General features: G+C 39.8%; 2 protein-coding genes across 6 annotated transcripts in view; one reads left to right on the forward strand and one right to left on the reverse strand.

Annotated features, from left to right (window-relative positions):
- The window catches only part of MRPL13 (mitochondrial ribosomal protein L13), a 35704-nt gene extending 32684 nt beyond the window's left edge, over positions 1-3020 (forward strand). The window contains exon 7 of the mRNA XM_067290207.1: positions 2744-3020. Coding sequence (XP_067146308.1) covers positions 2744-2768 — 25 coding nt within the window. The 3' untranslated portion in view covers positions 2769-3020. The remainder of the gene's footprint in view (positions 1-2743) is intronic.
- A 6566-nt stretch (positions 3021-9586) lies between these two features.
- Positions 9587-17204, reverse strand: part of COL14A1 (collagen type XIV alpha 1 chain) — a 137712-nt gene continuing 130094 nt past the window's right edge. For 2 of the 5 annotated variants that reach the window (XM_067290210.1, XM_067290209.1), the window contains exons 46-49: positions 13012-13089; positions 11907-12062; positions 10424-10516; positions 9587-10333 (exon numbers count right to left, since the gene is read on the reverse strand). In XM_067290210.1, the coding sequence (XP_067146311.1) occupies positions 10197-10333; positions 10424-10516; positions 11907-12062; positions 13012-13089 (464 nt within the window). In that variant the 3' untranslated portion in view covers positions 9587-10196. Of the gene's footprint in view, positions 11074-11906; positions 12063-13011; positions 13090-17204 lie in introns of all 5 variants that reach the window. The other 3 variants (XM_067290214.1, XM_067290208.1, XM_067290213.1) reach the window with 2 other exon arrangements.

A 17204-nucleotide genomic window follows, 5' to 3' on the forward strand; every position in this document is an offset into this window, starting at 1 on the left:
CTATCCCCTGCTTCTTGGAGTCTGCTGTTAATACACAGCAGAAATTTTTTTTCAAGAATGTTACTTTTTAAAAAGAAAAAGAGGTGAAGCTATGTGAAGCCTTGCCTTTGGGTGAATTTCCGAACCATCTCTGCCAGGAGATATCATTTTCTTTGTTCCAAATGCATAATAATTTCAGTGCTTTGCTGAGGAAGTGTGAAAGCGCTGCCAGCTAAGAAGAACACTCCTGCATGGATTTATGTGGTTTATCAGTGAGCTGTTCTCTGCTGGTGCTCACAAGTAGTTCATAATTCTCTAGGAATGGACAAGGTTTTTGTAGGTTTATATTCTTCCTCTGACAAAATATTTATTGCCAAAGGCAATATTTTTCAAGGCTTAGCTTTCCTAGTGCTAAGGAATCTTTAAAAGCAGAGATTGTGGCCTCCAAAAGCCAAGTACCAGTAGGCATAAAAGCCTACTGTGACATTAGAAAAGGCTTTAAAAACTTTTATATTTGTTCACACAAGCATTTCAGCATAGAAGATTCTGCTTTTAAGCTTCATTAACTTCCTAAGACTGCAAACTGAGAGTCCAGTGTCTTACACATTTAACTTTAAGACAACGAGCACTAAGGTTGAAATGCAGATTGGATGCAGCAAAAAATAAAAATAAATTAATTGGATTTCCTCACCAGAGAAAAGTACTGTGGGACCGTCACCTCTGCAACGCTCTAAGCCTGGATTGAAGTTTTAAATGTGCCATTCAAAGAAAAACGTAGAATGCTTTGCTGAGCAATGTGAAAGAAGATAAAGTGGCTTATGAAAAGGAGTAATACATATGAGCTGCAAGACATCTGTATTTGTACAATTTAATATTCAAAAACCTTCAGCATGGTCTATCTGTTCAGGATGGATGCAGGAATAAAACTTTTACTAAGTCACTGCTGAGAATTTTTCAAAATTCCACTCTCTCCTAATGCACCACCAACAGTGTAATATTATGAAATATATATTCTGGTATGTAAGGATGAGATCTGTCACACAAAATGTGAAATATTTCTGAGGACTTCAAGCACAGACTCTAGGAAACATGACTTGTTTTTCCAGTGCATACGAGGCACCAATTGTGAAGTACATTTGAGTCCAACATTAAACAAGTAGGTAAACAATGTTGTTTGATTTAAGCACTTCCTTGTCCATGTGTGGTACTTAAAATTGTTGTTTCATGTCAAAAAGATACAAATTTAAACGTTAATACAGAATATACCACTTCAAGGGAAAACAGTGAAGCTTTGTAATTCATTACAATCTGAATGCTAGCTTGTCTTTATAAAGTTCTTTTTTTCTCTTTAAACTTCATATAATCATAAAATTTTAGATGATGCACTGAAAATAGCACAAATTGAATTCCAGAGTTGTTTTCATGTAAGAATCTACAGACTTGTAGAAGAATGACATGAATGACTTGGCTTTGCAGTATGATGAGTTGAGAAATGCTAGATCTGCAACCTACGATGTTAATATCTAATTAGGTAGTAAGAGATTTTTGCATGCCTTCTCTGCAACCATCTGAGCTCTCTCAGTCTCCACAGTGAGCTCCCTACTTCCATTGCTATCTGCTTTTAATTTGCCTTGATTAACAACATTAATAATAAAATTTAGCAACATCATAACTTTAACTTGGTTTACTATTGTGGATTGCAGTTCTTGGGTTTTCATTCAGCTTCACAGAAAATCCACCACCCTAATTTTTTTATACTATTACATATTTACAAAACCTTTGTGATTACATTTCTTGCTCAATTCTAACAAAAGACCCAGTTCACATTACCTTTTCTAATTTGTATGTGAGACAAGCCATCAGAAAAGCCAAAAGTAAGATGCTTCTGTATTTATAATAGGTTGTATTAGGGCAAATAGTTTGGCTGGGGATGTGGTGTGTTGTGCAGAGCAGCTAGTCCATGCTGTGCACACGCCGCGTGCACCCAGTGCGTTCCAGGCGTCGGAGACCATCAGCCTGCACCGTTCTGCTTTTTTTTTTTGGGGGGGGGGGGGGTTAAGTGACTGAGCAGAGGCCTAACTTTTCTCCAGGGTTTGTTAGGGACATAAGCTTGCAGCTTGCCGCAGAACTTAGCATTCGTGTAAAAAGTGTCATCTGCTCTGATCTTGCGCCTTGTGAGTTCAGGGACAACGTGCGCTCTACAGCCAGGGGAGGTATGGCAGGCAGAGAGGGTGACATACACTTCATAGGAAATTACTGAGGATTACAAACAGTGCAGTCTGTTTGTCTGAATGTTTTCCGCATTTGTGATCCAAGAAGAAGAGATTGCAGAACCTTTAAAAATTGAAGTAGGGTTTGGGGTTTATTTTCAGTCATCAGGTTTCATTATTCTAGTAACACTGTGGTGGACTATGCTGTTAACTTAAAACCTGTCATTTTATGCAGAGATTATTCATTTTTAAGAAGTGGAGAAAAATTAATAATAGTGTTTAAAGTCATTGTAAGACTGCATTCATTTAAAGAGGCTTTTTGTTTTGCTTAGGAAAGTAGGAGTGGTCCATGAGAAACACCTTGACCAACTAGTCATGATGTTTGTAAATTCTGAGATGTGTTAGTAGACTTGTTTTGATCCAGAAAATATTCAGCAGCACAAAAATGTCAAGCACCAGAATGAGGAAATAACATCTATGTTGTTACTGCATTCTTAAAGCAAAAACATTCTATTCTGTGTATTTTCCTAACCAAGTACTAATTTTTTTTCTAGACCTAAAGATTATCGAAGGAAGTAACAATAAAAGAAGAAAAATTATTCTCAGGAATATCTGCCCCGTTTGAAAAGAATTCTTCTCACTTGGAAGTCTCTGAGTCATCCCTTCTATATGGAATGTTTTTGACAGGTAGTAGCAAACTTCATGGGGAAAGACTGTAAAAATTATCATAACTGAAACAGCTAAGAATGGGTGTTGCATTATTAATACATCTGTACTGTATATTGTATGATCTGGTGTTTGTTAATTAAAATTCTTTTATTATTATTACAAAATTGATACAATTTTTATGAATGTTCACATCTCATGGAAACGGTACACTTTATTGAAATGAAAGCATTTCACTCTAAAGGTTGCAAAACTTGAATTTCATGCAGTAAGAGTAGTGAATAATTGTGGTCACAGAGGCACCATGAACAGCAGACTCTCAGTATTCTGATTTAGTATTCTGATAAAACAGATGCTGAATGACAGTCTGATGAAAGTGCAAATTTCAGGTCGGAGAAAGGGAACTGTTCATGAAGTACTCGTTTTCTCTTTAGAGAACATCAAAAACAAGTGACTTGAGCTGTTCTGTACTTCTGTGGAAGAAATCTTGTGCAGTTCTGAAAGCCTTTTCTAGAATCTGGATAGTACATACCATGTGAAAGTAATGCTGAGTTTTTGCTGAATGCACATCTGCGCAGACCTGTAGTTTCCATACCTTTTTAGATGAATATACCTGCTTAAATTATTGTAGTGATGAGAATAGCAAACTTCTTCCAGAGCCAAATTATATTAAAACCAATGCTGCTTCTCAGAGAAAGCAGTTCATATTCATATGAACTATGCAGTTCAAGCATACTGTAGTCCTCTTAGATATAGGAAAAATATTATCAAAAAATGGACCTTGGAGGAATCAGAAAGTGGTGAGATTTCTGGTGGGGATTTTTTAGGTCCTGCAGGAGTTCATCTTGCAATCTTCAGATGACTCTTTTCTCTAGAAACTGTTTTTCTGCACAACATACTTTGCCTATACTTTAGCACATTTGTTATGACTAGGCAGATATTTGGTCACTGACCGCATGTTTTCATCCTGAAGGGTTCGCCTTCTTTTAGATACAGTGTGCCCAGGGTTTGCAACTCTGAAAATGAAGCCAAAGGGAAAACAGACTTATGCTTTCAGATCTGTTAGGGGGAAAGAGATTGTAGCATTCTACAGTGCTTGGAGTTTCTCAGATGCTGCAAGACTGACCTTTCAGTGTCCCCATGCAAACATTTTGCTGGAATAAAACCGTAAAGCCGCAAGGAAAGCATGACTTTCAGAGGCAAGACGTTGTCTGCTACACTGAGAACAATCTGGCTCTTCCAGATGTGAGCTAGGACATTTCTCAAAATTTATGGAATGTATGGAATTTTAGCTGAAGTGTTTCCAAAGTGTTCCTAAACAATAGGCTGAATAGACTAATTGTACTAACAAGTTTAAGCAAAGCAGACGTACCGTAGCTATAAACTCTACAAGATACTGTACTCAGGCATGGTCGTGCCTGACTTCATCTTCAGCCTTCCATAACCTTCTTCCATAACCTGATTGCATCCACACAACAGACCGTGTTGGTGGGAAAGGTATCCTTCCATTACACAGTTTCTTAAGGAATTCAAATAATGAACGGAAACAGAGCTGCTTTTTCTTTTTTAAGGTCTTACTGTTTTCAAGACTGCTGTTAGTCTGCTCTGCACTTAAACCTCTAGTGCACCGGATGAGAACATCAGGGTTGGCTCTTCTCCTCTTTCTGGCTGCTGAATGGTATTAAATATTAAATATATATGCTACTTCATTCTTGGTACGGAGACGTTACACAACTGTAAGAAGGAGAGTTGATATTCATAACAATCTCTCTGCCTTAAAATGTAGACGAACAAAAGAACTTCATCCAGGTATAACCTTTGAAGATAGTGCACTTTGGAAACTCTGCAGTGTATTTTTTTTTAACTGGCTGTTCCTCTTTCAGGAATAGGTCTGATGTTAACCCAACATGATATAGAATTCGTTAAAGAATTCCTTGAAATAGCAGTCAGGAAATGCAGCTTATGTGGAGATGCTCTTCCTTCCCTCCTTTCCCTTTTAAGCCAAAATCTGATTTTGATTCAAGTCTGAAGAACATGCCTTCCTTACTTGTATTAAAGAATGGAGCAGCAGCTTTTTCCTTATGAAAACAAAACAATGAAACTGAACTTAAGTGCTGAATGATGCAAAATAAACTTTATTTTGCTTCTGCAGATCACTTCCCTGAAGTCTGTTACTGTTTTTCAGAATAGATAATCCTACAGCCAGAACTGTTATGTAAATAAATTGAAGCACTTCCTATTGTCTGTGTAGTAGAAAACACTGATGTGTTATCATCTTCCAAATTTTACATTGTTTGCTGAAGAAAATTTGAGTATTTTCTTTATCTATTTTGTACAAACATAGTATAGGAAGAAAAACATTTTATTTATAACCTATTTTTCACATCAAGCAGTTCTCTGGCATTCAGATGGGCTTATCCCAGGAAAGGTTCCTCTCCAGTGAGTTTGCAGACTTTATTCTTAAGTCAGTAACCAAATGTAGTTAACTAATATGGGTATTTTTTTAAAGCAAAAGATTAAAATAGACCCTCTTTTTTCATAAAGACACTATAAATTTTATAGGTAAGAAAGATCTGGGTGGCTTCAGCTGTTCATCCTGTGTTAAATGCTTCACAATCAACAACTTAAGTCCATGTGGAAAAATCTGAATTACAGTGACTGAATTTTGGAGAAAATGTTAACCTTATGCTTCTGTGTCTTACTTTTTTTGGCAAATACACAAATTCTGAATCATATTTTTGTAATGTGGTAGTGCCCATCTAACGGTTACTTTTTATTACCAAGGTATATGCAGGACATTAACATGTGAGCCAGGATGTATGAAGCATTCTGACTAGGAGGTGCCAGTAAATGTCATTATGAATATAAATTTAAAGCAAATAAATTAATAAAATCAATTAAAGTTTGTACCTTAGTATACAAATTAATCTGTAAATTTGTAACTAGTACCCCTACTTGATGACCTCTGAGCAATCCCTTCATTTGTTCAATTCACTGGATAGACATCCTTTAAGTAAATATTTATCTTACTGCCTGTTACTAATATTGTTTCACTGTGATTTCAAGCTGTTTCTTTTCATTTGAAATGTGGAGTGAATAATTCCAGTGAATTGCCTTATTATGTAGAATTTGACTACGTTTACACTATCTTCCCTACCTCCCTTTTTTCTGTGCCGCTCTTACTAGTCCCACAGGAACTTGAGATTTGGATATGGTGTTGCTTGATGACCAGTCTAGGCTGCAAATTATAACTTTACCTAAGGCTCAAAGTCTTTCTGAGACAACTCCAGCAGAATTGCTTGAATGCTGATTTTCCACCACTGTCCTCAGAGTTTCTTCCAAAGGACTAACAAATTGGCACACTACAGGGAGCCTCTGGAAGGTCTCAGCACAAGGAATTGGGGGATTTCCCCCAAACGCATGGGGCTTTATGTGAGTGTTCACAGTCAGGTTGTGTTCACCTGGGTGTTCACAGCCAAGTGCAACCAGGTAACTTAATCATCTGACACAGACATAACCTGCATTTATTTTAATACGTCTCTGAATTTAAACTACATGTGCCAGGTTTGGAAACAGTTACTTTATTAATCTAACTTTTCAGGAAAACAGAAATACATCATTTCACACACACACACACGTGCATGCGCACATATATACACATGTGCCCCCACATAGCTTGAACCTGTCAAGACCATCCAAAGCACTCTGATCTCTATTTTAACTACAATGAAAGACTTATACTTACTTAGATGCTAGGAATTTCTACATATGATATGTGTATGAGTGTACGCACACAGACATGCCCATTTATTTGATGCCTCAGTATCTGTAAACTGGGGTTTATCTGGATAAAGATATTGGGGAGAGGGGGGCTATTTTAAGAGCATCCCAGAGATGCTGTATCTAATCAGATGATGAGAGAAAACTATGTATTGCTGCTAACACTTTTTTCTTTAGATAATAGCTCAAGATCTTGAACAGATACAGGTTTTGGCCTTGGAGAGAATCATGTTCTTTTATTCCTTCTGCTGTGCTGACTGGTAACTCGTGTTCATACACTCTGTACTTCAAAGTGTTCTGGAGAACTTACTCTGGGAAGATTTGGATTCTTTTTTTGGGGAGGGGTAGGAAAACCCTTAAGCATCTTTCAGCATGCAGTGCTGAAATACAGTAATATAATGTACTCTTTTAGTACCCATGCCCCCAGTCCAAAAAAGATTCAGTGATAAGTAGAACATCGTTTATTCTTTTCACGTTCAGCCTGGAAAGAGAAAGCTTCAGGGGCCCTCGCAGCAGCCTTTCAATACCTGCAGGGAGATCATCATGGAAACAGAGCCAGGCTCTTCCCAGTGGTGCGTAGTGGGAGAAAGAGAGATAATAAGTGGAAACGAGAGAGATTCAGGCTGGATATAAAGAGAAACTTTTTCACCTTGAGGATAGTGAAACAGTGTAGTGGGTTGCCCAGGGAGGTTGTGCAGCCTCCATCCCGGGAGGGTTTCACACCCCGGCTGGATAGAGCCCTGAGCAACCAGTTCTGACCTAGACTCTGCTTTGAGCAGGCGACTGGACTGGAGACCTCCTGAGGTCCCTTCCAGGCTGAGTTTTCCTGCAGTCTTACGTGGCAGCGCCTGGTGTTCACTTACAGCAGTACCAGCCACTTGCACTCCTGTAGCCAGCTTGCACTGGTGGGCTTGTCGGGTGGTGTCTGAAGCAGCTGAGAAAACCTCTCTGGAAAGGCAGTTCTGTGGGCTGGAATTCCTACTTACTGAGGTGGGTATTTGAGTGGATTAGACAGGTAAGCAGAAGACCCAAACGTTCCCGTATCATACAGGGAAACGAAATGAGTGTGTTTGTTTAGTGCTAAATCTATACTCTTAAAAGGATGGGATTAAATGCTACTGTCTTCAAAAGTTTACCCTTGTTGGGCACTATATAGATTGCTAACCTTGAATTTGCGATTATTTATGCATTATTTTAGGTCACACATTAGAAAACATGGCTTTATCTAGGTTTATTAGAGTTCATTGAGTCTCGTTCAGTTCTCACAGAAATAAAATATCATCTCCATTAGTTTCATTATTTGCTGAGAATTTCAAAACCTTTCCTTGTGCCACTGCTACCAATCTAATTTTAGTTGAACAGTTAGTTAGATTATTTACAGGATTGCAAAGTCAGGCACTTGCTTAGGCAGAAACACTTTTTTTGGTAATAGGTTTATGATAAGCAAGTGGCTGCTTTCAAGGGATTAAAATAAGTACAAGAAAGGGAGAGAAGACACAATAGCCTGGCTTAGTATATTAAACAACCCTGCTGGAAGAGAGCTTGAACGTGGCATGGTTTTTGAGATAGATCCTGAGAATTCAAAGCAGACAAACGATGATAAGGACAGTACGATTGTGTTTGTGCTCTCTCAGCATACAAAAGCATTATTAACCTCATGTTTAATGTTACGCTGTCTGCTGTACTGTGTTAGTATAAAGCTAAATAGTTACAGCTGGCCAATATATGCCACGCTACTTAATAAGCTAATTTACTAAGAAATATTTTCGTGATCTCATTTATACAACTCCAAGGAAACTGCCAGCAGAATTAGCATTCAACAAGTGTCCACTGCTTGGGAGAAGTGTTCTGTTCTTATTAGTTTAAGACACATAATTAAGCCTTTCCTAACTAAGGATTTCAAAACAACTATGTGCATATATCATGGTATGGAATGTCAGTCAATCATTTTATACTTTTCCACCTTTTTCTACTTCAGATACAAGTCAGGATGAGGAAATATCACCACCTTCAATTTGTTCCTCCAGCAACTTTTCTTGCCCTCTTTCAAGAAAATGGTGGGCATTAGGAGTGAGAGAAATAATGAGAAAATAGAAGTATAGCAGAGAAAGGTATATGGCCATCTAGCTGGACAGTGCCCAGGGGTATAAGCAGCACTGGGTATTAGTCACATGGATCAATGGTTTGGTTTATTAATGAGGCTGAGGTGTAGGCTTAACACCAGTTTCTCTCTCTCTCTCTCTCTCTCTCTCTCTCACTCTCTCTTTTTCATGGGGGATTAAGCATGGCAGGAGCCAGAGGCAATAGCCGACAGGTCGTTCCTTCCTGAGCATGAACAGACTGAACAGTGTCAGTGGTGAGCAGGAACACAGTTCTGGGGCGCTGCAGGTTGACCTCTCTCCACTTCTTTATAGGGCTGGATTAAAAGTATGCCAAGTCTTCAACTTCAGCTTAAATGTATGTACATCTTTGGAGCTTCTACTTTAAAACTACTTCAATGATCAGTCTCAGGCGTGCTGTTCAAAGCTGTCGTTTGAGTCAGTTCATGTATTTACCTGCTTTGTTTTAACATAATTGCTTTGTATTCTTCATTAAGTGGTTAAGGGTTGGGTTTTTTTTTCCCCCCTCATCATTCAGTGATCCAAGTTGCCTTTGCAACTATATATGTCAGTCTTTTGCTACTACTTTGGCATGTCAGTATGCAAAATGTCACATCCATAGGTGGTACAACCAACTTGTTTCATATCCACACTTTTCAATTGTTCATCTATAATTTTTAAAATAAGGCCACACATTGTTTCAACTAAGTGTTGAAACTGTTTTCATATATCCTTTAAAATAAAACTGCTGTCCAGAAGTGCTGAAAAAGGAAAACATATTTTCTTCTCTTTGTTTTGTCCCCCTGAAGATCAATACAATTGTTCCAAGTTAAAAATCAGTGGAATACAGAGTTAATGTATAAAAGCTTGCCACTTTTATTTGCATACAAAACAGAAATTAAAGAGGTTCACAATAAATTATCAGTGTGTTCCCACAGAACATTCTTGTGTCTTTATATAATGTGGGTTAAAAAAAATTTTTCCATTAACATAAGACTTCTTTGCAAAAGGGTAATAGCTGGGTTTAAGGAAACATCTTGATTATGCTTTCTTCTCGCCGGTGAATTTAGTCGGGTTATTCTGCTAGAAAAAGCAAATTTATCAAAGACTAACAGAACGTAGTCTGTTGGAAAATCATGGATAACAAAACATTAACTTTTCTGAATTGTTCCAAGTACGCCAACTATCCTGATGCAGTTTTTTAGGCACAGTTTGAATAGTGTATCAAACAGTAATCCAAAGAAAGATCTACAGCTGACCTTTCATCATCATCTAGCACCAACCCACTAACATACTAAGTTTCTGGCATGCAAGGTAATTACCATTATTTGTTGTGTCAACTGGTCATGTACATTTTTTTTCCATTAACATAAGAACCTGTAAACATTTTCCATGACAGGTTAGGCACCTGGACAAAAGGCCAAACATATGCACATAAAATGTTTCCCTTTTTAACAGTTCATTAAGAGGGTTTTTTTCCAGTTGCCTTCTTGTGTACTGGCGTGTTGATGCTTCTTTTGGATATCTTCCTTGTGAAGCGACTAATTCCTGGGGATCTCAGTTCAGCGGCTTCCATCTCTTCTCGAACAGGAGTAAACTCTGGTTGAGCAAGATGAGGTGATGGATAGGACTGGGAGTATGGGGATGGTAAGGGGTAGGACCCGTGAACTACGTACGGCTGTTGCTCACCATCATAAAGGTCCTCAGGGTCATAGATTTGGTAGGAGTTATGTGGCAACTGCACTACTGGGATGTCTTGATCTGTTGGCTCACCGTATCCACCTTAACCCACCACCACCAAGAGTATTCATATGGTTAACACAGGAGAAGGAGAGTAGAAAATTAGAGCACTCATTAGGAAATTGACATTTTTTAATATATATGTATATATGTATATAGAATATATATGTATCTCTTTAATTACACATCTTTATTCACAAAAAGGAACAGTGAAAACATTTAACAAAATTAATAAGCTGGAGCAATTGGAAACCCACCAACAGACAGCCAAGTTTGTTGGAAACCACCACCAGAATTTGACATGTGTCCAGTTGTAATACTGTGCTTGTAATACACTGCACAATCTGCCTGCTTTAGCTCATTCCAATTATGGTCTAGAATATATGATTAATGGGCAAAATGTGTCAGGCAATAATTTTTAGCAGTGCAAGGAAGCTAAGTTCATATACAGCAGCTAAGAAGTTCATTAGTGGTAGTCAATATCGTTGATGGAAAGCATAGAGCAGTTCAGCATCCATTTCTGACCTTCAGCCAAATGAGAAATGAACCAGAATGAGCCTTTCACCTTCTGGATTCGTAGCCATTGTAAGGGATTGGGCCTTAAAACAGGAAAATGAACAATGGGGAAGGGAAATGAGGAGAAAAGGATAGGAAGAGACGACAACAAAAACATTCACATAAGTAAAACATACAAATCAGGTCACAGGCAGATTAAACTATAAACATCAAACAAATCTGGCTTGTGCATACCATTTGTAGTGACTAGGATTTTACTAAAACAAATTTAAAATTTAGGCTGGGCGACATTACTTTTGCTAATTGTGTTAACTTCCTCCCATGGCCTCTCCATGCTATGACAAAAAAGAAAAGTAAGGTACAGAAAAGATTTAGAAAGAATCGTTTTCTCCAGATTGTTTCAACTGTTAATGATGAACACACGTGCATCCTCATTTCAGGTTACACTATCACGGGTTTAGTAACATTCATGCTCTCATGCTGTACAGAGGCACACAGAAGAGGAAGTTGAGCAACACGTTTTAAAACTACAAATGTAAAACTGCTGTCATGAATATTAGGAGATGGGGACTCAACACACAGAACATTCAGTTGAGATGGAGCAGGCTCATACAATTACACAAACATGTACAAGACAAAAACCCAATACACTTCATCCATTTTAGAGGCCTGAATTAGATGGTGGACTTTCTCTGGTCACCACACTGTGGTCACATTCTGCTCTTGGTGCAGTTCCACAAAAAGAATTGGACATGCGTGTTTTTAAAGAGTTACCACATTTTATTGCAATGTTTAGCAGTAGCCTCCAGCTCACGTTGGCTGTTAGAAAAAAAGTGCTACATTTTCTTGCTACCCCCCCACATCTGAAAATATCAGCAACACCGAATCCTGAAGCACACAGATCGTGACTACTCACCTCCCATGCCATAACCAGCGCAGGAAGAGGGATCACAGTACCCTGGCAGGCCGGAGGGACCCTGTGAGCCCGGTGGCCCTGTATGACCAGCTGGGCCTCGTGGGCCCGGAGAGCCTGGTGGGCCCGGGCTGCCAGTGCGACTTTCACCTGGAGGTCCTGCATGAAATACAGAGATGAAACATATGATTAGCATCTTTCATAAAACCACTGAGTTCAGGCTGCCTTGGCAGTACCGCAGGCCTGGTGCTAGGACACCATGGCACGGAGCGCATTACAAATACTTACAGGAGATAGCTTAACCGGAGGGGATGGAGCTGCCTGTTCAAACTCCCCCAGGCAAGCCGAGGGAAAAGCTGCAGCATTTTCCCTGCTCCTGACAGGCTTCACCTCCTCTCTGGCTGCAGCTACGTCTTCCTTGCCAGGACAGCTTTTAGCCAGAAATTTATACTAGTATTTCCGAAGAGCAAATGTTTCACCAAGTGTCAGACATTTGGAAAGACAGTTTCATGGGGGAGGATAGCCCTGGCTCCTGGCATGGCTCTCCTATTTACCTACTCCGTTTCAATACACCATCTACTCCGTTTCAATACACCATCTGGGTAATGCTGTGCCTCGATACCTGTACTCATACGGAGAGAATATCCTAACCAAATCAATGCAATTTTTTCATCTGTTTCAACAGGACCTGGATTTCACCCTCTATATTTTTCCAGGAGCTAAATATAAATCCCTTCGATTAACATGCTTAATATACATTTCTTTCTCAAGTTACAGTTAGGTATGGTCTTGAGTCAATGAGAAAACAAATGGCTTTCTCTGCCAGACCCCATCTCTGGAAAAAAAAAGAAACTTGTTTAAAAAAGTTTTTCAAGAAGCAATTTATTGCTGGAAAACAGAAAATATTAGTGTGACTGATGACACCATCACATACAATATTGCAATGCCATATTACATAGTAAGAACTTCATGACACTAAGGTATCCAAACCAATGACACTTTCTGTTGCTTACGCCTTAAAAGTGTAGGAAGAACCATGAAATTCTAATTTGCTTTGCAAACGGGTAAGAGTGGGCTAATCTAGATGCCCCTAATGTGGTAACTTTACCTGTAGATCCTGGTGGGCCTCGGGGTCCTTGTGTTCCAAAGCCTGGATTGCCTTTTTCTCCTTTCTCGCCTGGTAAACCTAGTGAAATAGTACTCATCAGAGCCACATTTTGAACAAAAATATGGAAGGCTTATTATTTAACCAGGGTTATAGTTCCATACATTATTTTTCACTTAGAAACAGAGGAGAGATGGAGGGAGGAGGAAGTAAAGAATTATTTGATTCTTTCTTCTTCCCTTCTCTGACAGCTGCTCAAAGGAATCGTGGTATTCCTGGTGTCTTAAAAATTCCTGCTGCCCTGGTGGTTTCATCAAGGCGGTATGTAGAGGCATAGACCAATTTCCAGGCTGCACCATCGGCAGTGCTGGAAGGCTGCTCCTGGACTATACCAAGGCACAACTACAGTAAGCCAGAAGAATCCTTGGAGCCTCACAAAACTGTCTATAAATTACTGTGTGGCACAGAAAAGTCAGAATATTTAATGCTGTAGCCAATTTCCCTTCACTTCAAGCATTTACCCACCAAACAGTGGTTCAGCAGAGGAGCTCTACAAATAAAAGGAGAGCGTTACCACGACTTATTGCAGAGCCTTAAGCTGCTGAAGTGCAAGAAAGGAGTTTTTGCGCAGCCAGAATCTGGCCCCCCAAAAATGAAGTTTCCCAGCTATGAAACTCTGATGTTCCACCATGCTCAGCCTGTGAGCTGCATTCTTGCACTTGCTCATGTCTCTGAACTTCCACTGTTGGAGTCTGACCTGTGGAGATCATAGATCTAGTAATTCAGAAAAGGCACTATATTCTTCCAGCTTTCCATCTCCTTCTCTACTACCCTGATGGCATCCTATGAAACACTTACTATACAGCAGCTATCACAATGAGCAGTCAAACTAAAGTAGGTGTCAAAACTACAAATTCCAGACCTTGAGTTTCCACTGGTGACTTGGAAGCTCTCATAAAGTCTGTGTTTGATTTGGATGGTTCAAAGACACAAAATCCAAGCTAGTTTGTGGGACTTTCCCCCCCATTTTCCAGACCTCCCAGCACTGGTAATGGCTCTCACTGCTTCACAACTTCCACACTTTCAGAATCAAAGCCAATATTGAGCACCTTTATAAAAGCAAAGTAGACAGAAAACAGCTGCTACCCTTGATGGGTCAGTATATCTCTAATTTCAACTGACTGGCCTCCTTCCTTCCTCAGGTAACTGTTACCTGATAGGGAAAAACATCTGGAAGACACCTCCTGGGTGACTCTGTCCAGGCCCTCATTTTTTGCAAGGAGCCACATCAGATTTTTTCCTTCCTTAGTTAATTTTTGATGGAAGCAAAGAAACAAAAACAAACTTTAACTGAGGAAAAAAAAAAGAATTTAAAACCCATCCATGACAAAGAACTGTTCACCTCAAGTTTATGAAATAAAGGTCCACCAATAAGCAATGTGGACAAACAGTTGCATGGGTATGTCTTGAGACAGCAGTTGGGCTTTTGATGACAGCATGAGCAAAGGGGGAGTGGAAAGGCCAAGAAAAGAATACATTGCAGATATGCTATTTGAAAAGCAACAGTAGCTTTAGAGAACTGTTAACCTGCTGGAGATGTGACACTGCACAGTGGTTTACATTGTAAGTCAGCATATGAAAGCACTGCACTGACGGCACTGAAAGCAGAGCCCACGCCATCCATGGACAGCTTCCAGCTCCACCTTCTGCTCTCTGCACACTTTAGTTCAGTGCCTCCTCTCCAAGGTCAGGGCCAAGCAGGTCCTCATCTGGGCCTATATAAATTACTTCCCTTAGTTCTTCGGGGAGGAGATGTTAGGAACTGAGAACAGGAATGGAGGCAGTGAAATTCATATTTCCTGTGATCTCTTCCCCAGCTGAAGACTTGAGAAGAACCTAGGCCTCACACTCAGCATCCTCAGGGATTTTAATTCACACCAGGCAGGAGATTCAGTATCTGCTAGGTCTGCTACAGAACAGGTGGCTTCAAGGGCAATATATCATCTAACTCCTCCTGGAAAACACAGGCCACACGACTGCACTCAGTTACTCCTTACTGAGCACATCATTTTTAACCAACACATAACAAGTTCTTTGTCTTACCTCACACTTTAGAAGGCTTTTTGCCACTGTTCTGGTACAGTTTAAGTATTTTCTGTTTCCATTTTATACCTTTTATTTCCTTTGATTGGTCACCCTTTTTTTTTAATGTCTTTCAGTGACCAATTATTGTTTTCATTAAGAAATTATAAAATCATAATCACATTATACAATATTTTCCATTAGGAGGTCTCCAGTGTCTCCAGTAACGTGGCCAAACTAAGTCAGCAGAACTGGCATGACAGTGTGGAAGGTAGCAGAGGCAGAGATGCAGCAGGATGGGGCAGCTCAGAACAGGAGAGGCTGGACAGCACAGAGTGGTGCAAAGCGGGACATGAATTAATACTGAGGCTATTGCAGTAACATCAGTGCTTCACAACCCTGATACCATCTCATCTGACACATACAAGAACCACCACAGTATTACCACAGAGCATTCCTCCAGAGTTACATGGCTAGCAGGTATGTCTAAGCTATCACTCATCACAACTGTGCTTATGGAGTCCGAGCAAATATCAGAAGCAGAGCAATACAGTCACAGGCCTGTGGTACTCTGCCCACGCTTATAAACCATGATAAGAGACAAGACTTCATGGCAAGAAACAGACTCTGGATGAACAACCATGCAGATGCAGCTACGATGATTTCAGTTCCAAGCTAGTGCCCCTGCATGCTACTACTTGTATTGGGTAGATGTAGCTATGCAGGTCAGAGCTACCTTAGTGAAACCAGTGCTGCACAGCACTGCAAGGTGTAGGTGGCGTGGTCTCTTCTCACACAAAACTCAGCCAAGATGAGGTTGCTCCCCCTTATGATCATCCTATATTTTTCAGGATTTCCCAGACAGAACTGCATGCACACACACACCAGTAAGCTCTTGTGCAGGCTGACTGCACATAGCTCAAATCCAGCTACTGTATTTCCAGAAATCCTGGATGTCCAAATGTAGACAATCCTGAAAATCTACTGCAAATTTTCAGCCAGCAAAAGGTGATATAGCTTAGATATGATTATATATTTTCCTCTACTCAGTGGTTCCGACTACTTTCTCAGGATGCATTAGGCCAGAAAGATCAAGAGCGGCTCTCTAGCCTAAATTCTTAAAAACTCACCAGGGGAGAGGGAGAGCTTGTTTCAGACCTTGCTCTAGTATCGAATATCCAAAACACAGAAGCATATATTTGACAAGCAGGACCACAAGACCTTCTCACAGTGGTGGCAGGAGTAGGTGAGAAAGGGATGCAGCTTCAAATTTCCTGCAGTGGTGCTCTAACCATTTTGCCACTGGAGAAAAATTGGAGAGGTACTAGCACCACCATCTCTTCTTTCAAGCATCCCTCACATTTGATCTTCCTATTTTCTACCTTGCTTGTACCCAGCTGCTTTCTCTTACAACTAAGTCAGTTCATGCCTGGTATTTTGCAGGCAGACATGAGCAACTTCTTGCCAAGCTCAAGATTACTAAAGGCAATATGGCCAGATTGATGGAGCGGTAGCCTTGAGCTAATACAGCCTTGTTTCAAAGCAAAGGTTGAGCACCATGTTAGCACAATCACTTTGATCTTCTCAGAACAGCAGCAGACCAAATTTGTATCCGATTCAGTATTTTGTATTCCATCATGTACTAACATACTACAGCATACCTATCCTACCACATGGTTGTATGAGATGACTATGGGTCTTGTTCAGACTGTTTTAGACTTTTAGATCATCAAGAGCCCAAAAGGTAAGTTTTCGCAATTTTATATCCATATCCTTTCCTAAATCTCATTGAAGGTCAACGTCTTCAGTGTTTAAATTACTCAGGCATTTTGAAATTTGCCAACATCTTTTCTCTCAGGATTCTTAGCAATGCAATATATGGGATCCCTGCTCTCAGAATCTCTGTCTTCCACGTCCAGTAGGAGCCGTCTGTTTGTAATCTAGCGTTTGGATAGCACACAGCTTGCAGTTTCAATGTGAAGTGCTATCCCACACCTTTGATAAATGATTGTATCACACAGTGTATGCTAGAAACAGTTCTAGATGGCAGAAATATGCTCTAACCTACATCTATATTCCTGGGGGAACTGCCAAAAAACACTCTGGACATGTCT

This window comes from Apteryx mantelli, chromosome 2 (genome assembly GCF_036417845.1).
Source record: "Apteryx mantelli isolate bAptMan1 chromosome 2, bAptMan1.hap1, whole genome shotgun sequence".
Taxonomy (NCBI): Eukaryota; Metazoa; Chordata; class Aves; order Apterygiformes; family Apterygidae; genus Apteryx; species Apteryx mantelli.